This window comes from Rhinopithecus bieti, unplaced genomic scaffold (genome assembly GCF_001698545.2).
Source record: "Rhinopithecus bieti isolate Rb0 unplaced genomic scaffold, ASM169854v2 scaffold_25940, whole genome shotgun sequence".
NCBI classification, from domain to species: Eukaryota; Metazoa; Chordata; class Mammalia; order Primates; family Cercopithecidae; genus Rhinopithecus; species Rhinopithecus bieti.
Genome location: NW_016811810.1, coordinates 143,656 through 166,215, shown reverse-complemented (window position 1 = coordinate 166,215; position 22,560 = coordinate 143,656). Strand labels below are relative to the sequence as shown.

General features: G+C 56.7%; 2 protein-coding genes and 1 long non-coding RNA gene across 11 annotated transcripts in view; 1 reads left to right on the top strand and 2 right to left on the bottom strand.

Moving 5' to 3' along the window:
* Positions 1 to 21,713, top strand: part of TRAPPC9 (trafficking protein particle complex subunit 9) — a 745,023-nt gene extending 723,310 nt beyond the window's left edge. For 4 of the 7 annotated variants that reach the window (XM_017895132.1, XM_017895131.1, XM_017895136.1 and 1 more), the window contains 2 exons: positions 17,629 to 17,852; positions 18,573 to 21,713. In XM_017895132.1, coding sequence (XP_017750621.1) covers positions 17,629 to 17,852; positions 18,573 to 18,740 — 392 coding nt within the window. In that variant the 3' untranslated portion in view covers positions 18,741 to 21,713. The remainder of the gene's footprint in view (positions 1 to 17,628; positions 17,853 to 18,572) is intronic. The other 3 variants (XM_017895134.1, XM_017895133.1, XM_017895130.1) reach the window with 2 other exon arrangements.
* LOC108544163 (uncharacterized) lies at positions 11,184 to 12,969 on the bottom strand. 3 transcript variants are annotated; one of them, XM_017895139.1, is made up of 4 exons: positions 12,202 to 12,969; positions 11,868 to 12,017; positions 11,646 to 11,776; positions 11,184 to 11,558 (listed from the first exon to the last, which is right to left on the bottom strand). In XM_017895139.1, the coding sequence occupies exons 1-4, from the start codon at positions 12,634 to 12,636 to the stop codon at positions 11,552 to 11,554; spliced, it is 723 nt and encodes a 240-aa protein (XP_017750628.1). In that variant the 5' UTR covers positions 12,637 to 12,969; the 3' UTR covers positions 11,184 to 11,551. The 3 variants fall into 3 exon arrangements, with proteins under 3 accessions (XP_017750628.1, XP_017750626.1, XP_017750627.1); XM_017895137.1 differs by having other exon boundaries at positions 11,184 to 11,460; XM_017895138.1 differs by having other exon boundaries at positions 11,184 to 11,460; positions 11,868 to 11,963.
* Positions 16,037 to 18,491, bottom strand: LOC108544165 (uncharacterized). Its single transcript, XR_001889752.1, has 3 exons — positions 18,042 to 18,491; positions 17,431 to 17,520; positions 16,037 to 17,119 (listed from the first exon to the last, which is right to left on the bottom strand). It is a non-coding gene; the product is annotated as an uncharacterized LOC108544165 (long non-coding RNA).
* Positions 21,714 to 22,560: the final 847 nt, after the last annotated feature.

Below are 22,560 nucleotides of genomic sequence, written 5' to 3'. Positions count from 1 at the left end.
ATGGATGGTGGGTAGATGGTGGATGGATGGTGGATGGATGGTGGGTGGGTGGGTGGATGGATGGATGGATGGGTAAAGGGTGAGTGGATGGATGAATAGTGGCTAGATGGGTGGATGATAAATGGATGGTGGATGGGAGACCCAGCCAAAAATAGAAAGGAGCAGCAGCCTGAGGGCGCCTCTTGTCTGCTGGAGGATGGATGGATGGATGGATGGATGGATGGATGGATGGATGCATGCTGGATGGATGGATGGTGGATGCTGGATGCCGGATGGATGGATGGTGGATGCTGGATGCCGGATGGATAGGTGGATGACATGTAGTCTAGTGTTGATTGAGTTTGTGGAGGCAGAATAGGTTCTGCCCAGGTCTTTGTTCTAGGGTTGGGGCATGGGAGTCCAGATACCTAGGCAGATAGAGCAGAGAACCTCACAAAGCTGAGGTCAGCGACTTTAGAAGTGAAACAGGGGAGCCCCACCCTGTTGCTAGTGGCCACAAGCTGGTTTTGGAAGCAAGTGGGAAGTGGGAAGAATCAGAAATGAGCAAGTCCAGGGCATGGCCCTGGGACCAGCCACAGGGATATGCAGGGGCGATCTGGTGTCTGGAAGGGCCAGGCTTACCTAAGTGCCATGGCGGGAGTCAATCCCAGGTGCTGTGGGCCTGGCCCCTGGGCATCCCCAGCCTCTGGACCCTGCAAAGATGCATTCTGTCTAGTTCTGGCTGCTGATCATTGCACAGCCGAGAAATCCACTGTGATTTACAGACTAACACCTGACAGAGTTGGGCCAGAGGTTTCAGATGTGTGGCTGGGTGGGCTGGCTGTGTTGACCTCCCATAACCTTTCTCCCAGGCAGGGCTGTGCTCATTTTAAATGGCGTATTGATTGGCCAGCCAGCCATTCTCTAGGATGACCCCATAGCCCTGCTGGCTTGCCCTGGTGCAGCCCACCAAAAAGTCTCCTCCCCTTGTGCTTGGCTGTCTGCAGCCTTTGGGGTGGGTCAGAGACTCCCCCGCACTGCCTGGCCGAGGGTGGGAGCTCTGGGCTCTAGTGCTGGAGTCACACTTGGTTTCCCTGTGTTCAGTGGAGTGAAGACCCACCTGCAGATGTCACCTGCTGCTGCTCCAGGGAACAAATGGGTTTCTGGAGATGGAAGCAGTTGAGAGTGTTAGTGAGCTCTGCAGGTAGAATCCCAGCTTAGGCGGGGACCTGGTGGACAGGTGCAGTTTGAATGGTCCCACGGGACTCATTCCAGGCAGGCCCAGGGTGTTCCTGCCCCCTCAGTGCTGGAAGGCTCATTTAGAGAAGCCGTACAGTCTTTGGAGAAAGGCCAGAGGTCTATCCCCAGGAGCAGGGGCCACAAGTCAGCTTTGGGGGTCCCAGCAAGTCCTCTCTTCCCTGGTTCAGGCTGCCTGGAGAGCCCCTCAGCCTATGCTCAGCACAGCTCCATGGGCCTTTTCATGCTGGGGTGCAGTGCAGGGGTGCTGCCTGGCCCTAAGGTCCTCCTCTGCGCACTGAGGAGGCCCAGCAATAAATACAAAGGGGCAGCAGCCTGAGGGCGCCTCTTGTCTGCTGGAGGTGGCTAGGGTGGAAGAGGACAAAGAGGCATGGTGGACCTGAGTCTGCTGAGGCCTGGGGAGGCGTGGTTTGCCTCCAGCGTCTGGTGAATCAGCATTCATTCTCAGGGTGGCTGCCATAACGGAGAGAAGGAATCCTGTGCACACCTGGGACCCTGGATTGAATGAATACTTGCAGCCCCATCAGAGAAGCCTGGGGAGCGGGGGAGGTCGGGCAACCCATGGTGGGTGCCTCAGGAGTGAGGCAAGGTCTGTGTCACACTGGGACAGCCAGGGCTCCTATGGACCCTCCAGTATCTAGCCCCGCCACTCCCAGCTGAGATGGGATGGGGTGGGGGACACTCCTCTCCTGGTCTTGGAGTGTGTGGGCCTCAGTGTCCCCTGCAGGCTGTGAGCCCCTGGTCATCTCTGTGTTGCCAGGCCAAGCCTAGGGCAGAGGGAGCATCCGGGCCCATCTCACTTAACCGGGTCCTCAGGAACCTCCAGGCTGCCTGTGGCCCTGCTTCTAAAAGCCCCTGGCCCAGAGTCTCAGCAGGGAGGCACTCTCCACTGGGCAGCCCTGCCCCCTCCAGTCCAGCACAGCGGCAGCAGCTCACCGCCACCCACTCATCCAGCTGCCCGGCTCTGGCGGTTCAAGCAGATGGGCCACTGGAAGGTGCTTTTGCACCTCGTGTCCTTCCCATGTGTGCTCTAGGACTTTGTAGTTCTGTGTGAAGCTTTGGCTGTCACCACGTCAAGAGTCTGTTTAACCTCGTAAGCGTTGACCCAGCACCAGGCAGGCGTCAGCCCTGGGCTGTGTGAGGACGGTCTGGGGATGTGGGGTGTGAGGGGCTCCTGGCATGCTTCATGACAAGCATGGCACCTTTTCATGGTAGGAGGAAATTCTGGACATGGCGCCCAGAGATGAGAACACGAAATAGTGACCCTGTTTGAAACCATTCAGCCCATTCCTCTCATGTGACAGTGGGGAAGCTGAGGCTCAGAGAGGTTAAATGATTTACCTCAGGTCACACAGTAAGCCATTGAAGGGCCAAGGTCGTCTATCATCTGTCCATTAGTATAGCAAAGGTCTCCCAGGAGCTCGGGAGAGACAGCCCCTCAGCAGCAGATTCCCATGTGGACCATGCAGGCCATGGCGGGGTGCTGGGGGCTGGAGATGCTTCAGGAAGTCTTCCTGGAACGGGTGCTGCAGGAGCCGAGCTTTGGAAAGGCCACCAGGCGTTGGCAGGAAGGAGGGACAGATGGAGCAGGGGAAGTCGCAGGGCACTGGGGTGAGAGGGCCACAGGGGAGGTGAGCAGACAGCCTTGACCTTGGCCTTGCACACTTTGGAGGAGCATCATTTCTACGTCCATGATCACTTTATGTCTTCTCTCTGGAAACTCTTTCTTCCTACTGTCTGCCTGCTGCACACACCAGGAGTCCAGAAACCTGGTTTCCAAGCCTGGCCCTACTGCCAGAGTTCAAGGTCTAGAAATCCTGGTGGAGGCCCCGTACAGGCCCCATATACACAGGCCCTGCTGGGCACTAGGGCATGGGGGGAAGAAGTGCCAGCCTGTTAGTGGAGGCAGACTCCTGCCCCTAAGGTAAATGCCCTTCTAGGTGGCACACATGGGCACACAGGTGCAGAATGCTGAGGGCAGCAACTGAGGCCCCTAGGAAGGAAGGTTTCCAGGGAGGAGAGACTGCGTTGGACAGGCCAACGGCAGATGCCCAGGCAGAGCCAACAAGCAGCCTATGCAAGGCCTGGCACAGAAAGCCAGCTGCAGCCCCTCAGTACTCCTGCTTGCCTCCCATGCCAGCTCTGACACCTGCAAATCTCCACACACCTGCTCTGACCCCTGCACACCCCCACACCCACTCTGAGCCCTGTATGCCCCCCCACCTGCTCTGATCCCTGCACACCCCCTCACATCTGCTCTGACCCCTGTACGCCCCCCACACCTGCTCTGACTCCTGCTCTGTATACCCCCTGCATCTTCTCTGACCCCTGCACACCCACCCTCCCCCCTGACCTGCTCTGGCCCTTGCACAGCCCCTGGCGTCAGCTCTGATCCCTGCACACACACCCACACCTGCTGTGACCCCTGCACACCACCACACTTGCTCTGATCCCTGGACACCCCCACACCCACTCCCACCCCTGCACACCCCTCACATCTGCTCTGACCCTCCTGAGCTCCTTCCCTTCCAGGCCTCAGCTGCCTCCTCTAGGAAAGGGTCTCGTGATTCCTCCAAACCCCCTGGGTGCCGACAGTGCCCGCGCATACGATCTGATTGGCAGATGAGAGAGTCAGGCTGGGTTGGCATTGTGTGGTGAGGACAAGGGCTCAACACAGAGCCACACAGAGCGATGGGGGTGGGGGGCCTGCCTGGGCGGCGAGAGTCTTTGCTTTATTTAGACAGGCTTGAGAGAAGATGAAAAATGAGAGATNCCTGCTCTGTATACCCCTGCATCTTCTCTGACCCCTGCACACCCACCCTCCCCCCTGACCTGCTCTGGCCCTTGCACAGCCCCTGGCGTCAGCTCTGATCCCTGCACACACACCCACACCTGCTGTGACCCCTGCACACCACCACACTTGCTCTGATCCCTGGACACCCCACACCCACTCCCACCCCTGCACACCCCTCACATCTGCTCTGACCCTCCTGAGCTCCTTCCCTTCCAGGCCTCAGCTGCCTCCTCTAGGAAAGGGTCTCGTGATTCCTCCAAACCCCTGGGTGCCGACAGTGCCCGCGCATACGATCTGATTGGCAGATGAGAGAGTCAGGCTGGGTTGGCATTGTGTGGTGAGGACAAGGGCTCAACACAGAGCCACACAGAGCGATGGGGTGGGGGGCCTGCCTGGGCGGCGAGAGTCTTTGCTTTATTTAGACAGGCTTGAGAGAAGATGAAAAATGAGAGATTGAAAAGGTAGAGACATTGCTTGGGGACAGAGGAGTCATTTTAAATTCTCTGCTGTTCTCAGAAAGCTGTCTTTGCATAATGCTACCAGCCAGCAGGCATATTTTCCATTTTTTCCCCCTTTCTTTTTCTTCTGGTTTATCTTCAGTTGTCTGAAGTGCTTGTCCAAAAAGAGAAGGTTGAAGGGGAAGAACTTAATATAGTCATTGTCTCCGTGAGCCAAGGCGTTCCTGGTGCAAAACACAGCTTGCCTCTGTTGGGAGAGAAGGGACTGGAGGCCCAGTGCCTGCCTGCCATGGATGTCCAGCGTGGCCGTAGGCACAGCAGCGCACGGGGGCCCTGGTGCTTCCTCCTGAAAGGGGGGGCTTGGTTAATTGAGCTCTGGTGGCCTGTAAATGTCACAGCTAAATGCTGTAACAAACAGCCCCAAATTCCAGGGACCTAATGCGCCAACCTCATTTTGTTTATATCTCATGGTGTTCTTGTTGCAGGCAGCTTTCTGGTGCTCACCTGGGGACCCAGGCTCCACAATGTTCTGGCTCTGACCACCTCGTGTCTTCATCCCCTGTATGTCCCTGCCTACCCTGAGGCTCTGCCCACCCGGGGCCCCACCCCTAGAGGCTCCCCAACCCTGTGGACCTGCTGGTCCCATAGCCCACCTCTCTTGCAGCTCCTCCCTCCTCAGCCCTGTTTCTTAAGTTCTCCTCTCAGCCTGGAGATGGGGGACTGTAGGACGGATGTGTTTACGGTCAGGTTTGTCATTTCCCTCTAAGTCCCTTTGGCCTGGACTTGATCTTGTGTTTCCAACTCACTCCCCAGGGAGAGGGGCTACAGTCTGTGCCCAGGAGGAAAAGTGATGGCTTCCCAGACAGCCTCTGCAGCCAGAACCTTCTCGAGATGGAGTGTTCCTTGAGAGATCAGGGATCTGCCTCACGGAGGGGGCACATGGGCAGGGCCTTGAGACACGGAGCTGGAGTGCTGACGGCGGTGACTGCAGGAGCCTAGCACAGAGGGCAAGGGGCACAGATGGCAGCAGATGCCACCCTGAGCACAGAGCCTTGGTGCCAGGGAGACCTGGATTCAAGTGCTGGCTCTGTCTCTTCAAACCAGAACAGCCCTGTCCATCGAGTAAGCAGCGCGATGCCTCTCAGAACGTCACTGAGAATATTCAGTGGCGCAGTGCCAGTGTGCTCGCCATGGGCACGTGGAGGCAGGCTGCTGCCCACTGACTCAGGTTACCCGTGCGCTCTAGATTTGTACATTTGAGCTCAGAGAGGTGAAGTCTTGGCGAAAAGGCACATAGCAGCAAGGCGGCGATCCTAGCCCCTGGTCCCCCAACTGCCCGCTCCATCCAGATGCCCTGACTTCCCCTTTGCCCCCATCCTGCTCTCTGCTTGTCCCCAAGGGACGCTCCAGCCAGGGCAGCAAATTCCAGAGCCTCCTGGGCCTGAAGGAGTACTGGTTTCCTTCAGCAGCCCGTGTCCTGCCCCTGCCAGGACCACTTGGTCCGTGTTCAGGCTCAGCTCTCTGTGTACAGCCCGCCCCAACTCACCCACTGTCCTACCAATCGCTTGGAGCGTGCTGAAGGCAGAGCTGAGCCGGAGCCACTGCAAGTGCGTGGCCTGGATTAACCCACAACTCCTTCCTCAGCTCTCCTGGGTGTGGGAGCCGGGCACCAGCGATTCACACCCCTCTGTTCATTGGGCATTTCTCTCTGGCCAGGCTCGGAGCTCAGCCCTCTCCTAACACATCTCCTTCACTCCACGCACCACCTTTCCCTTTTTTAGACAAGGAAGCAGAAACTCTGGCTTCTGAAGGGGTTCACCCAGGCACCTGAGTCAGCACCTAAGCTCCAACCATCATCTAACATCCAAGCCATAAAGCCTTCGAGTCCGAGGATCCTGGCCTGGTATCCGTGGAGGGTGTCTGTGGGCTGGGAGACCCTGGCCTCAGTGTGTTGTGTTGGTGACGGTGTTTCACCCCATCCTCAAGGCAGCCACGGCCACCATCCCCAGGAGGTCCTGGCCATGCAGGGTGTAATCAGGAGGCCTTCCTGGAAGGGAAGTCCTTCTCCTCTCCAGAGCTCACCTCCTGCACATCCCCCGGGCCTCCTGTCCACAGGCGCCCTGGCATCCCTGGATGGAGGGTGGGTGAGCTCAGGAAGCAGAGAGCCTCCGATGAGAGAACTTCAAGCTGCACAGGTCTCCTCTCCAACTTCATTTTGCCCTAATTTTAATTTAATTCCCTTTAATCTTTAATGAAAAGTTGTAAAAGTAAATTATTTACCCAAGAGAGCCCAACAGTTCCTCAGGAGCTCTTCTCGACTTCAGGGTAATTACACATGCGGGGCTGGCACCACCACCCTCCCAGGATGCCGGGGAAGAGGCGTCCTGGTTTATGAACTAATTAGCTCCCTCAGTAACTGTTAAAAATGCATGCCATTTGGTGGATTGAGAGCAAAGCTCCAGCTTCACGAAGTGTGCACCCTGACAGTCGCTGATGGGGAGAAGAGCCTGTGTTCTGTGTTCATGGGGTCAGTGGGAGTGTAGCTGGCTAGAGCGTGTGGAGCTGGGCCTGCCTCGGCTCCTGGGGGAGCAGTGCTCTGGGACGCGGAGATGGAGCAAGCCTTTCTTCCGTCTCTCTCACCCGGTGTCTGTCTCCCTGTCTGAGCCTTCCTTAGACTCCAGCACCCTGACAGAGGCCCATTCCCAGCAGTCAGGGAGGGTCCGGAGGTGGGGAAGAGGTGGTGGAAAGGAGCAGGGGTGGGGAGGGGTGAGGACTGTGTGTTTCAACACATACCTCCCAGGCTGTGGACTGCCTCTTTAACTAGACACTGTCACAGCACCGTCACCCCCATTTCCTGCCCATTATCCACACTTCTCGCTTCTTTTCCCAACTCTCTCTGGATACACCAAAAAGAGGCGAAATAAAATGCAGAAGGTCTGGACCAAGGGAAACCATACTGGCATAGTTGGTCAAGACGTGGAAGAGCAGTTGTGCAGGAGAGGCTGTGAGCGCGCGTTCGTGTGGACCTGTGCGTGAACACACGTGGCAGTGGCTGTGAGCACGGGTTTGTGCATATCTGTGCGTGAACGTGCATGGCGGTGGCTGTGAGTGTACCGTCACTGAAGGCCAACATGGTGCTTTAGGTGGATTCATGTTTAGTTCTGAACTTCCTAACAGCCAAAGTGAAAAGGTCAGTTACTTGGCTGTCATCAATAAAGAGGGAAAACGTGCCGGGCTGGGGGATTGAGTAGCGAGCAACCAGCTGCATTAGCAGTAGAGAAAGTTCGCCAGTTATATTAGATAATTGGAAATTAGAGGGTTTTACATGGGACATGTCTGCCTGCCCGCCACCCCCACAGGACAGCTGGCCTGGTGTTGGTGAAGGGCAGAAAGCCTTGACTTTGCAGTCCTCTCTCATCTCGGGTCTTGGCTATTTTATTTCTCCATAGAACTTCTTTTACTTCATCTGAAGAGGGAGAAAACTCCTTGCTTAATTCTGAAGCCAAACCTTGCCTGAATCAAATTGGGCTCTGAAATTTAGGACCACCCAAGATTTATGCCAACTAGAAAAATGCGTGTCTTCTGAAATTTAAAAGTTAAATATATTACAGCTGAGGCAGGCTTGATAGAGCCTTAAAAACTTGACTCACTTTGTTCCTAGGTCTTCAAGTCGTGTATTTCCACTGCATTGTTCTTGTCTTTACATTTTTTAATCCCAAATTAGATATTTGCACCTGAAGTCTACTTAGTCCCCTGTTTCTCGCCAGCACAAAAGGTGGGAGAGTAGAGTGGTGAGGCCAGTTCGGGGAGGCCACATCGCTGGGAGTTTGAGCTCTGGAGGAAAAATAAACCTTCAGCAGCCAGCCTTGGAGGGGCGTGCCCTGAAGGACAAGTGAACAGATTGTTGGATGAGCCAGTTGGACAAGAAATCCACAGATCATTCCTCTGTCACTGTAAAGTAATTTGCACATGACCTTGTGCCCTGCAGACATTTTAGCTGTTTCCTTCAACCACCTAAGAAGCCCACAGTAGCCCCACCCCACCACCTTCCACATTTTCTCCTCCGCTGGCTCCTCTGAGCCCACTCTGAGTGAGACAGACATGACTTGTGCATTGGGCCTGCAACCCTGGACACATGCACGTCAGAAACTTGTGCTCAGTACCACCCTAGACAGAGGAAACCCACCTCTCAGGTGCAGTCAGGCAGGTCTCTTGAGAAGTCCACTGTGGTCTGAAATCTCTGCTGTAGACTGAACCCGAGTCCATAGGTGGGGGCTGTTCTTCTTCCACAGATGCAGCATTTCAGTGAACGTCTCGTGGGTGCCAGGAGTGTCTGCCAGCTCCCCACCCCCACCCACCCTGCAGATCAGAGTTGAAAGCAACCGTGCATGCTGGGCCCATCTGACCTGCTGGTCCTCATGTCCTCAAGGTCTGGTCTCCATCTGGCCCCATCTCCTGGCTCCCTAACCCCTGAGTCCATCCTGCCTCTGCCCGTGGCCATGTTCTGGGACCATAGTTTGCCCAAAGTTTGGGTCCTGACCCTCTCTGGTGTCCCCTGACTTGTCTGGCGCCTGATCGCATGCCGTGTTCTCCTGTGCTTCAGGGAAGAGACTTCCAGCTTCAGCCCTGGCCTGCTGTCTGGCCCCAGGCTCCAAAATGTGAGAAACTCCCAAAATATAGAGGTCAAGGGCTTGGAGTTCTAGAGGGTTCTTATGGCTTATGGACATAGCAAGCAAAGAGAACTGCACAGAAGGGCCATTCCAAACAGCTGTCCCAGGCTGGTGGGGCACAGCAGGGATGTCTGCGCAGGGAGCAGTGAGCGCCAGCAGCATGGACGGGTGGGGGTGGATCGAGGGAATGCACATGAGAACCACTGCAAGATGTTACTTCACCTCCACCAGGATGGGTGAACCAGAGCCAGGCAACCACAGTGCCATAGAAGGCGTGGAGCACTCAGGCCTGTCCTGCACCACTGCTGGGAATGGGGGTGCAGCCGCCTTGGAAAACAGTCTCGTGCTTTCTCAAATAGTTAGACAGAGTTGCTGTTTGTCCCAGCAAGTCTGCTCTCAGGTGTATGCCCAAGAGAAATGATAACCCATGTCCACACAAAATCTTCTCCATAAATGTTCACAGCAGCAACGCTCGTAACAGCCAAAGGTGGAAACAGCCCACGTGTCCCTTGGTGGATGCATGATGAACAAACGTGCCCCATCCAGACATGGAGTATTGTTCTGTCATGAGAAAGAACGCAGCACTGACCCATGCTGCAACACGGGTGAGCCTTGGAGACACCGTGCTCTGTGAAGGAAGCCAGGCACTGCAGCTCACTGCCCTCCACTTCTATTTATATGTGATTCAGAGTAGGGAAATGTATGGCGCTGGAAAGGAGATTACTGGGTTGCCCAGGGCTGGGGGTGGAGCGGGCCTGGGGGCTGGGACAGTGATAGCTAAAAGGGTACAGGGTTTCTTTTGAAGGTAATGGAGATGTTCGAAAACTGGCTATGATCGCACATATCTGAATATACTACCCACCACTGAATTGTACACTTTAAATGGGTGAATTGTGTGGTATGTGACTTTTATCTCGATAAAGCTATTGGAAAACAACAACAAAAACAACAAACCAGACCAAGTCTAGAGCCCAGGAATCCAGCAGGGGCTCAGCACCTACTGCTGTTCACCTGGGACCAGCTCCTGAGCCACTCGCCGCCTCAAGGGCTTCATCTGTAAAATGGAACAGGGCCAGCGCTCCTACTGGGGCGGCTCTAAGGACTGAATTAGGGGACACCTACAGAGCCCGGAGCCCCGGGCCTGGAAGACAACACAACGAGTGCTCAAGAAGTCAGGCATTGTTGACAACCAGAGGAGCACCAAGGAGGAGCGCCACGCCCTGCTGGGGGCATCACGCCCAGGGGGAGCATCAGGCCCAAGGGGGAGTGCCCTGCTGGGGCAGGCTGGAGGGAGGGGAGGCCCCTTCCCCCACATCCTCCACCCTCCTCCTGGGGCTCATTCGGGTCACAGAAACCTCTGGCTGGAGTCCCAAGCTGGGGAATGAAATGGGAATGGCAGCTGTCCAGGGCTGGGCCTCTGCATCTCCCTGGATTCACCTTTCCTGGCGCAGCTCCTGACACAGCCAGAGCACAGTGGAAGCAGTGTTTGGCAGAGCCCGGGCTGGAAGGCCTGCACCAGCCCCACATCTGCCCTCCAGGAGCCTGAGTCCTGAGCAGGTCACGACAGCCAGAGGTGGAGAGGCCGAAGGACAAGCCTGCCCCAGGACGGCTCCAGTTGGGGCCCCTGTCCCCATGGAGCACCTGAGCTCACTGCCTGTGCTGGCCTTATCCTGTTGAACATCCCCGCTGGCACGGCTTCCCCTGCCTACCACTCTCCAGGACAGGGCTTCCAGGCCTGCTTCCACAGGGCCCGTGCGGGGCCCAGGTAGCTCCTGTCACCTCTCTACACCTCAGTGTGCTGCAAACGCAGTGAAGCTGCACGTGCTCTCTGCCCTCCTAGGAGGATGTGGGCACCGAGTGAGACGCACTTTATTGCCTGTGAGCCTCGGCCAACCTACCTACCACTGCCCAGCGTGCGCGCGTTGCCTCGTTCTCATCCCCACAGTGGCCCCCAGGCCCATGCACAGGCTAGCCAATGGCTTCCTTTCTCTGTGCCCTGCCAAGCCCCTCCCAGGCGAGCACAGCCTTTATTTATAGTCCATGTTTCTACCAGAGCCTGGACGTGCTATAGCATGAATGTGGCAGGGACTTCAGGAGGAATTCTGAGCCAGACACAATGATGTCCGTAACTCTAGCTGGTATTAAATGTGAAGCAGAAGCAGGGCCAGGGGCAGGAGGGAAGAGGGGGCCAGTGCCAACATGATGCCTTGAGGAAGGAGGCTGATCGGCTCCCAGGAGATTCCTTACAACATGAGGTTCTCCTACGTAAGTCATCTCTGGAAGCGCACCGTGGAGTATAGGCCTAGAGCGGAGCATGGTAGCTGGTCCTAGAGTCCTCATTCGAGACACACTTCTGGGACGTGGCCCCGGTCCCTCATGTGCCAAATGATGCACTAGGGGCTTGAATGGGGCAGGTCACAGCCAGTTGGTGGTAGAGCCAGTGTTCAAACCCGGGCACCTAGCCCCAAAGCCCAGTTAGTCACTCACTCATTCATCCATCTATGTGTCCAGCAGGTATGAAATGGAACTTGTATCTGCCCTTTGCCTGCCTGTGCTGGGTATTGGGGACACCATGGCGAATGAGACGGCCAAGTGCCAGTCAGTGTTCCTGGAGCTTCCTGACAAGGAAGAACACAGGTAGTTAATCATGAAACAAATGGATAAACCAGGTGGCTTCAGATCAGATGCTAGGGCCATGAGAAAACTCACGAATGTGGCCGAGTGGCTGGCGGGGCAGGAAACCCTCTGCTGTATGGTCAGGGACAGTGTTTCTGGCAGGGCCAAGAGCTGACCATCGGGATGGAGCTGGTGGGGAGGCGAGGATGGCAGGTGCAGAGTCTCGGGGACAGGAAGGATGTGCTGGAGGGACAGAATGGCCAGGGAGCAGTGGCGGGGAGGACACAGCCTGGGAGATGGGCTCTGGGCGGAAACTCGTGGGGCCGAGGAGACCAGAGTTGGGGTGAGAATTTCATCAACTTTCTTCTGAGCATGAACAGAAGCCATGGGGCAGGCAGGGGAGGAGCGTGGAGGTGACCCTACCTACCAGGATCTCACACCAGTGCTGTGGCCGTGCAGAAAGGAGAGGGAGCAGCCAGCCACGCGGGCGGGTGGAGGCTGAGCAGAGGCCCAACTGCACAGGCACCAGACACGTCCCAGACTGCAGCAGGTGTCCGGGAGGAGAGGACCCAGCTTGAGCTGCTGCTGGTGGTGGAGCCACTCCGCTGGGGAAGGCATGGGGAAGAGGGGCTGGAGGAGAAAGTGGACGCTGAGACTCCGTCAGATGCCCGGGTGAAATGTCAGGGTTGCCCAGAGGAGCATGTCCCTGAGGCTCAGGGCCTCTCCGGTGCTTGTTAAATAAATGAATCTTAGCCTGGGGTGCACTGGGTTTCAGAAGCTGGGGGCTGGCAGAAGCCGACATTCCTGGAGCACCTTGTTCTGTCTGGCACTTCTCATAGAGGATCTGACACTCGCACCACATCCTTGAGAAGACGACGCGACCATTCCAAATGAGGAAACCGAGGCTCAGAGAGCTGTGCACCCTGCCCAGCACCGTCTGCCCCAGGCCCAGCTCTGCACCCAGGCTGGGGCTCCCCCAGTGGCCTGGGAAGTGTGGCCCTGAGGCTGAGTGGGGCCCCTTGGGGGCTCTTTATGTGTCCTTAGACCCCTATCTGTGTTGGGCTCACCAGCTGCTCTCGCAAGCCACCACAAGGTTCATCGCTTAAACAACGCCTATCCCCGCTGTGCGGTTCTGGGGTCCAGAGTCTGATCGGTGTTGCAGGCTACCTTCCTCCCTGGGCTGGCGTCCTCCAGCTCCTAGGCTGCCTGCACTCCATGCACCTTCCCCCGTCTTCATAACCAGCAGCAAAGTGTGCCCCTCTCCTGCCTCCCTTCTTGCCTTGTAAGGACTCTCGTGACACCATTGGGCCCACTCCAATGACCCAGGGGCCTCTCCCCATCTCTAGGACCTCCATTTCATCACATCGGCTAAGCCTCTTCTGGCACGGCAGAGGACATACTCATGGGCTCCCAGGACTGGGACATGGGCAAGTGGAGGGGGCGCGGTATTTTGTCAACCACATCACCCCCTCTGTTGGGAAAGAAGACCTGGGGATTCAGGAGGCTTTGCTAGGCAAGTTTCCACCTTTAGTCATTCTGTCTCTCAGCTCATGACCCCCCCACCACTGGCTGCCGTGGGCACAGGAGCCCCTTCCCCTCCCTAGGCCACTGCTTCCCTCGGCTAGGACATTCCAGGTCCAGGCACAAAGGCCTACGGGGACCCAGCATCCCAGAGGTCCCGGGTCTGCCTCCCTCGTGGTCAGATGGCTGGAACTGCCTGCCTGGCGCCTGGCTCGGGAGAGGCCGGAAGGGTCTGCCCCGCCGCGTCTGTCCTCTCGGTTGCATCCCACACGGAGCTTCGTCCGTGTTCACAGCCAGCCCACGGGTGAGGAAGGACCCTGGAGATGCTGTCAAAATGCAAAGCATCCCCGTCCTGGTTCTCCTCTGCTGCTCCTGCAGATCCTCCCCTCCTCAGGGAAGGTTGGGAGCCATGGTGGTTAGGATCAAGCGGCCCTTAACAAAACCCCACTTGATGTGGTCTCCTTCTACCTAGACTGGGGCTCAGGGGGTGGAGATTCACAGAGAAGTAACTCAAACCCATTCTCCAGCCAATCAGGAGCCTGGGGCCTGTGCTGCGAACAGCTCCTCAACAAACAGCTGTGCAAATCCCGCCCCATCCTGCCTGGGAGAGGGAAGGAGGAACCAGTCCTGCCAAGAGGCAGTTCATTTGGTGGACCAGGAAATGGAGAGTGGCAGGAAGCCTGGCAGAGGCCAGCCCCAGAGAACAGTAGGAGAAAACTGGACCCCACACACCCAGACGCCAGACTCAGGGCTTCCCCGGGGGAGGGCGGATGACCCCCACCTGAAGGCTTTGGGAAGGTGCTCTCGGGGTGCTGAGGAGCACTCGGGGGAGGGGACACATGGCACTGGCATCCCTGCCCACCTCCTGGGGGCCAGCCAGCTGGGCTGCTGTGGTCACAGAACTGTCCACCCCTCACAGGGTCCCGGTTCTAGGGCTTACCTTGTGATCGAGCAGCGGGCCCCCCAGGAAGCACCCACTCTTCCCAGCTGAAGCTGACAGGCAGGCTGCGTGGCCCCTGGGCTGCCCGCTCTGTCTCTCATGGCCTGCCTGGGGAACGCGGATGGAAGCCGGGTGCTGGGGGAGCCAGGAGTAGAGCCAGCCCCTGCGGTGGCCACAGGCCGGGCTGAGCTCCCAGCAGCACCCACGCTTTCACATGTGGTTCCTTCCCGTCCCTCAGCGGCAGTTTAGAAACTGCTTCGAAACAGCTTGTCTGTGAGAAATTTTTCCCATTATTTATCCCAGCTCCTTCCTGGTTGGAGTCAGGAAAGCCATTTTGTGATGGACGGTGACCCCGGCTTCTCTTCCCTCGTCCTAGCTGCTCCGTGCAGCCCTGCTCGGCAGGGTGTCTGTGGAGAGCAGGGCCCTGCAGAAATGAGCCCACTTCCTCTGATGCCCCAGGACGGGACACAGCTTGTTCGGGCCCGGAGTCAGAGAAGTGAATTGACAACAATGGACGTGGTGGGGCGTGGCCGCTACCCAGGCACAGCCCTGCCATGCGGTCACACGTTCTCATTGCAAGGCAGCTGCCAGCGTCGCCACCATCATCATCACGGTCATTAGACCTGTTTCCACCGAATTCCCTAAGCTGTACCCTGGGGGTCCCAGGAGAGACCAGGGCATCCTTTTGAATTTGGGAAGTTTAATGCTCTCGGACAAAAACAGACCTCTGCTCTGCCCCGTCATAGGAAGGTTTGCTTTTCCTCTGGGTCATGGGAAGGAGTCAGCGTCTGGGGCCTGTGTGCCTGGATCTGAGCTGCTGGAGTTGTAAGGGCTGCCCCAGCTGTGGCGCAAGGAAGGAAACGGCTGCTCGCTGAGCACAAAAATGCATTAACGTGGTCAGCAGTCATTGTGGATGCCAGACCTCGGGGTAACGTGACCCACCGTCCCAGTTTGCCTGGCACTGAGGGTTTCCTGCAATGCAGGCTAAAGCCAAACGAGCCCTGGGCAAACTGGGATGGTTGGTCACCCTGGGAGCGGGGACAGAGCAGAGAGCAAGACAGGTGCTGCCTGCCATTCCAGAGCGCTGCCCTCCTTCTGCAATGACGGCCACACAGGAGAGCCTGTGGCAGGTGCGGCCGCTCCGGCTGTGTCCTCTCTGCTCTTCACCCCTGCCCCCAGCCTGGGAGGTCAAAATCATTATCCCAGTTTCACAGGTGAGATGGAGGGGGCACCGGTTGGCAAACGGTCTTTCCCAGTGTAAAGGGCAGTCAGAGGCAAAGTTGGGACTGCAGCCTGGCCGCCTGCTCTGACAAGGTGTTGCTCTGCCCACAACCCCTGCCAACCCCTACCACCCTGACCTCACACCCAAGTGCCACATATTCTTTCCCCTCTTCCTAGAGAGAAAGTAGCAAAGAAAGGTTCCCCCAGCAGCATTCACAGGGAGAGCTGGCTCTAACCCTTCATCAGCTTTCTCTTCCCCAGGGGTCGTACAGAGCTGGGGCTAGGAAGGGTTAAACGAGCAGGCCAGGGTGGCTCTGCCCAGGAGCCCACAGACCAGTCCTTTCCTGCCCCAGCAGCCCACACAGTTCTCTGCAAAAGGAAAAAAAAAAAAAAAAAAAGAGCAGGGCGATAATGAGCCAACCACCCTTCACTGATTTGCACATAATCGTATCTTTCCCTTGATGGAACCAGCAACCAGGCCGCCCCGACATCTGCTCTCTCCATCTCCCCCACTTTTATTCAAGCGGCTCAGACTGCGCCTGGTTCGGTTCACTGTTCAAGAAACATTTACTGAGGCCTGGCTTGGGTGGCACAGAAGTAGAGGAGGGAGAAGGGCTGGGGATTGATGGGAGCCTCCCTGTGCTGGGCTCCATGGCACAGACAGGTAACCAAGGCTCGAGATGAAAGCCACTGCCCCAACGGCACTTCCCAGGACAGAGTCCCTCAAAATGCTCATGGGTACTGGGGCGTGCTGTGACTGAGCTCCTCATGGCAAGGATATCAGCTTATCACAACTGTTAGCATTAGCGTCGGCTCCATGTTACAGAAGAGGAAACTGAGGCCCAGGAGGTGTAGTGACATACCCCGGGCCCCATAGATAGAAGCAATCAAGCTCAGGTCTCTCTGGTCCTACCTCCTGGTCTCAGCAGAATAGACCAGCTGGGAGAACAAAGAGCCCATCTTCATGCTGTCTGCTGCATGTCAGGCACTGTTGGAAATACTCAGGGGAACTATACATAGCCCAGTGGGCAGGGCCTCAGGACCCCTGGGCTCATCCCGGTCTGGTCAGACTCAGTGCAGGTGGCCCTGCACATCCAAAAGCATAGGATGCAGCCAAAGCCGGGATTTGAGGGCAAATCCGCCCTCAAATCTTCTGCCCCGTACAGGGACATTGTCACTAACTGCAGGGCTCGCTCGAATCCAGAGTGAGCTCCTATAGGGCCTTTCACTTGATGACATCTTCAAAGCCCCTTCTCTTCCCTTCCCCAATGCGGCCACATTCTCACATGCCTTTCAGGCCTCGCCATCAAACCCGCCACCCTGACCATTGGCTCGCTTCCCTGAGAGGGGGCACACCCACTCCCCGCCGCCCCACCCTGGCTTTGGGCTGCTTCCTTGCTGCTGCCCAATTGGGAGGCGTCCTCCTTGTCTGCAAGCTCCTGGAGCATGTGGGCAAGGAAGGGAAAAGGGATTGAATCCATGCTCCTTCGCCCAGGCCCAGCTCCCTACCTGGCAGGGTCCACAGCTCCCAGAACTGTGCTGCTCCCCTGAGCACCTGTTCTGTGCTGGGCTGTGTGTCCGGCACCCTGGACAGGCAGACAGGATGAGGAGAACACGGTGCAGCCACTTTGCAGGGAGTGCCGGAGCCCATTGTGCAATCTTCCTGCGGAATGAGATCAAGACACCACCTCCCGGGGTGTGTGGTCTTGCAGCCCCCGGAGGAGAGGGACCCGGGGCCTGCCTGTGCTCCAAAGGTCACCTGACCCCTGACCTGGGGCACTTTAGGGTCCCTTCCACGCCCTCACTTCTACGGTGTCAGACGCTCACCCGGACAGGAGCCCCTGACTCACAAGAGAGCTCCTCCCCTTCCAGGTGGGCTGTGGTAGGAGGCTCCAGCAGGCCCTCCCAGAGGCCCCTCCAGAGGCCCCTCCAGTGGAGTGCAGACCCCTTGAGTTATAGCTCTAGCCACCACACCTGTCTTTGCCAGGTTCCTCTTCCGGAGACCAGGAACTGGTCACACATCTGTGTCCCCAGTGCCCAGCCTGGCAGGGAGTGGGTGGCAACCTTGAAGGGTGAAGGAGGGAAGAAATGAATGAATCAGCGAGTGGGTGGGGTAGGCTGGCTGGGCCATGCAGGCCAGCCCAGCCCCTGACAGTCTCGTGTCCCTTGCAGATGTGCTGGTGGATGGACAGCCATGTGACTGTGAGTCTGCGGCGGCCTGCCAGGTGGGCGACCCCGTGCGCCTGGAAGTGCGGCTGACTAACCGGAGCCTGCGCAGCGTAGGGCCCTTCGCCCTCACCGTGGTCCCCTTCCAGGACCACCAGAATGGCGTGCACAACTACGACCTGCACGACACCATCTCCTTCGTGGGCTCCAGCACCTTCTACCTCGACGCGGTGCGTGGTGGTGTGCAGGGTGGTCTGGGAGCCTCTGGTCATGTGGCCCAGGCCCTCATGGTCGTCGTCCCCCTTCCCTGGGTGGTGGGGGATACGTCCAGCAGATGACAGCAGCAGGGGTTCTGTGGTCACGTGTGCACACTGAGTCTGAGCCTGCCCCACCCACTGCAGGAACTTAGACAAGCTCACCTCCTTCTCTGTCCTGGGCAGTGCGGCCCTGAGCGTTGGTGAAGCAGGAAAATGTGCAGGGAATGGGAGCTGTGCCCAGGACAGGGTGCCACTCCATGATTGGACCCTGCCGTGGCATCACTGTGATGTCACTGTCACCCATTCCGTGCCTGCCGCTCCTCCCATGGAGAGGCTCCAGCCTACACCCTTGGCCCCACCTCCCAAGCTGCCTCTCAGCCCCTCACTGTCAGGCCCCAGCACAGGCTGTCATTCCATTCCCCTTTGCCCCAACCTCTTCCTCACTCCCTCCCACACTCCTGACCCCCTGTGCCCCCAAACAATTCAGGAATGGGAATGTTGGCAGTTTCTTTCAAAGACAAAAACTGGCTTGGAGAGGCACAGTGACCTGCTGGAAAGGGCATTGGAGCCAGGCCTGGGCTGCCCTCGCTTCCCCCATAGCGCCTATGTCCAGGCAGGTTCCTGAGATTCCTGGGGGCTTTGGGTGGCCCACACTGCTGACCAGACTGACACATCTTTCTCCTCCCTGCTCAGGTACAGCCGTCTGGCCAGTCGGCCTGCCTTGGGGCCCTCCTCTTCCTCTACACGGGCGACTTCTTCCTCCACATCCAGTTCCACGAGGACAGCACCAGCAAGGAGCTGCCACCTTCTTGGTTCTGCCTGCCCAGCGTGCATGTGCGCGCCCTGGAGGCGCAGGCCTGAGCCCGCCCACTTCCATCCCTATTTCTGCAGGGCCAGAGGTGACCCAGCCTGGCCTCCCACACCCCCTGTGATGAGCAAGGCCTTCACTGCAGCCCCGTCTCCTCCTCCTCCCCCAACCCCCACCTAGCCCTCTCCTCCCATTCCTCCTGTAGCATCTTTGCTGGGCTACGCAGAAGCCCCACCCCGTGCCACACCCCTTCCCACACTGTTCCCTGGACTATACACAGGCCGGAGCAGAGGAAACCCCAGAGTGGGTCCCCATTCAGCCCGGGTCCCAGGATCCCTGCATCCGTTTCTGTGACCTGGGGCCCCAGCCGTGCTGTGCTGCTCACCCCAGCAGAGGGACCTCCCTCATCCAGCCACTTCCCTTTGGCCATAGAAAGAAACGGTGAGCATGAGGCTGGGCACAGCCTGAGGGTGTGGGCAGCTTCCCTCCCTCCCTGGGCCTTGGAATCCCCCAAGGCTGGTTTTCTTCCTGGAGACCCCCATGGGCAACTTGGCAGGAGAGATGGTGCTGTAGGTGGTCATGGATGGTTGACACCAAGAGAGGCCTTCCACCCATGGTGGGCAAATGTCCAGGCCTGGGCTGCCAGCCCAGGGCTATTTCTGGGTGCTCCCTGGCCCCAGGGTGGTATCTGGGTACCATGGCTCTGTGTGTCCATGTCTGCGAGCAGTTCTTCAATAAATGGCCTGCCTCCTCCTCCTCCCTGCCTCCCTGCATCTGCTGGCCCAGTGCAGTCCAGGGCCCCCACCTAGCCCGTCAGCCCCCACCTCAGGTGGCTGGCTTCCCAGCAGAAGCGGACCCAGGAAGGGACAGGTTCTGAGTTAGAGATCCTGCATAAGCAAACCCTGAGACAGGAATCTGGGAACCAGCAGCTTGTCTGGGAGGTGGAGGGGAGCCCCTCAGAGGAGGGAGATCACCAGTGAAGGAGTGTGACTGGGCCCGAGCTGCCACCACAGTGGGCAGCTGGTCCTGCGTTCCTCAGGGAGAACAGGAGAGAGAAAGCACACGGCTCACATCTCCCTTGAGGGCCAGAGCTGGGGGTGTCTACACCACCCACAAGAGTCCGGCCTGGGGGCAGGCTCCTGGCTGTGTTGACCCTTGGCTCTCCAGTTCCCAGGAAGGATAAACAGCGCTTGGTCCTCAGCAGATATCAGGCTTGTCAGGCATCCATTTGGCACTGAAAGTCCCATGGAGTATTGGGGGACAGAGAGTAAGGCTTCCTCAAGGCCACTTGGCCAAACAGGCAGAACCAGGAAGTGGCTGCCCGGGCCCCCTATGCGGCAGAGTCGTGTTGGCATCAGGAGGCCTGCAGGACTGAGGGAGCTTCCGGAGGACCTGAAGCCCCAGGCCCAAACCTCCCTCGCTGGGAGCAAGGCCACCCTGTGGCCTCCGGCCTGAGGAGCAGGTTTCTTTTGTTCCATCTGTGTCCTCCTACTGTTGCCCAGTGAATGATGGGAGCACTCTGTGATGCGGTGTGGGCTGGGGGCATGTGGGGGCAGGTGTCCAGTGGTCCTCAGTCCCTGGAGCTCATTCAGCATCTGCTCGAGGCTCCCCAGGGAAGGCAGCCCCAGAAGGTCTGGCTGCAGTAGTGGGTGGGGACCCGAGGGCGGTCTCTTCAGCCCTTCCCTTCAGGACGCATCAGTGTAGTTGAGGGCCTGGCCACTTGGGCTGTTTCTGAATGGAACAAACAGCATCCATGTATGTCAACCTCAACAGAGCCCAAAACTATGCCATTGAATGAAACAACACTTTGCAGGATGATGGGCGCAGCCCAACCCCACTTGTGTAGACAGTGTGCCCCCCAAATTATAAATTTTATATGCCTCTGAATGTGTCTATAACAACATGTTTAAAGGTAGAAAGGATACACATCCCCTGTAGAAGAGTGACCTCAACTGGGGTTGCAATTGACATCTCATCTGATGTTACAATGAGGGTGTTGGTCACCGGGGACTTGAGTAACGTACTTTCCCTTCAAAAGCGCAAGAGATCAAGATACACGTACACACATGCTACAGATATAGATCCAGCCATAGATCCAGATTAGATATAGATGCATATAGAAGCCTAGAAAAGCCAATATGGAAAACTCTGCTAAGTCTGATTCTGAGTGGCAAGCATATTGGTGACTGTAATTCTTTTTTGCAGTTTTCTGTATTTTTTAGTTTCCCAAAATACAAAAAATACCCACAACAGTTACCAGAGAAAACGCTAGATGCCACAAGAAGAAAGAATGTCAAGGGGCAGGAGACAAAGTTGTCTTCTTGCAGGAGGGAGTGTTAGAAATAACCCAGGCCTCCTGGAAAATGACCCAAATACAGCCTGACTCTGCCAGCCCCAGGCCCTTCCCAAGCCCCAGGGCACCCTTTCTGTCTCAGTAGAGAAGGTGACCTGGAGTCAAGTCTTGTGTGTGCTCCAGGCATTTGGAGCTTTACCATGGGATGTGGGGAGCCAGGGGTGTTGTTTGCTGGCATTTCTGTGGCTGGGTCATTCTGGCTGTGGAGCTGTGTTCGTGGGCAATGGCTGAGATGGAGGACCTGAGGCAGGTGTCTCAGTGACAGCGCAGTATCCTCCAGCCTCTTCCAGGGCCCCATGCTGCTGGCTACCTGGCAATACAGTCCAACGGTTGCTGCTTCTTTAGGACCCTGGTGCATTCAGAAACCTCCTGAAGGTCAGCAGAGGATAAACCAGGAATAGACCATGTCCATTTCACTTCACTAGCTGAGCGGGTTGGTTTTGCCCTTCTGATCCTTGGTCCCTCAGGGCAGGACAGGCCTGCAGTGACCCCATAATCATGCAACCGTCATGCTCTGTCATCTGAAATTCACAAGGAAGGCAAGGATTCAAAGGAAGATGTCTGAGAAGCTGAATTCCAGCTCAGCCACTTGCCAACTCCTTGACCTTGGACAAGTTACTTAAATTAAGCCTTGATTTTTTTTCATCTGAATAAATAGAGATACAAATACTTATTTCATGGGCACTTTCATACCAGTTTGTTTGATTTAATCTCCTAGATTTTTTAGCACATGATAGCAACTTCTCAATAAATACTGGGCCCCTTCTCCTAGCCTTCCCATTGCTGTTCTTTTTAATTCCATCCACATATCCTGTGCCTGAAATATCCTGTGCCATGTGCCTAAAATTCCATTCTTCTCCTAGGACCCTTAACAGACCACATTGCTATGCTCCATTACTCCCCTGCATGGCTTACTATATTAGGTAACATGAAGCATCTAAGGAAGAACTTTCTAACACAAGTGCTAAAATGGGACAGGGAATGCTGATGGAGTGAGCTCTTTGTCAATAGGGCAAAGTCCGGACCTGTAGATGGTTTCAAAACATGTAAGCATCATTTGGGGATTCTGAGCCTGCCAGCCAAGAAATTGTCAATGATGACTTGTTAAGAGGTATTTCTGATCCCAGTGAGCAGGGGAGAGAGAGTGAGATGTATGTGACCATATGGCTGTTGGGACCTCAAGCAATGTCTTCAGACACAATAAATTTTGATCAAAAAAGGGTTTCAACATGAAGGACTAGAGATCTAGACTAGGGATCTAGGCTAAGCCTCTCACTGAAAACACATTTGTAAGTGCATCCATGACCTGGCAAGAGAGTCAGAAATACTCAGCCCAGTACCTGTGTGTAGGCAAAGTCCTGAGAGGTAAGCTGTGCACTGATGCCAACTTCCACTTTGAGGGATTTTGTCAAAGCCAGAGTATCAATTTCTTCAGCCTTCCAAAACTGGAGGAAAGATGACAAAGCCCAGGGCCCACTGGCTGGAGAATCGAACAGGTGACTGCTTCCCATCAATTTGAA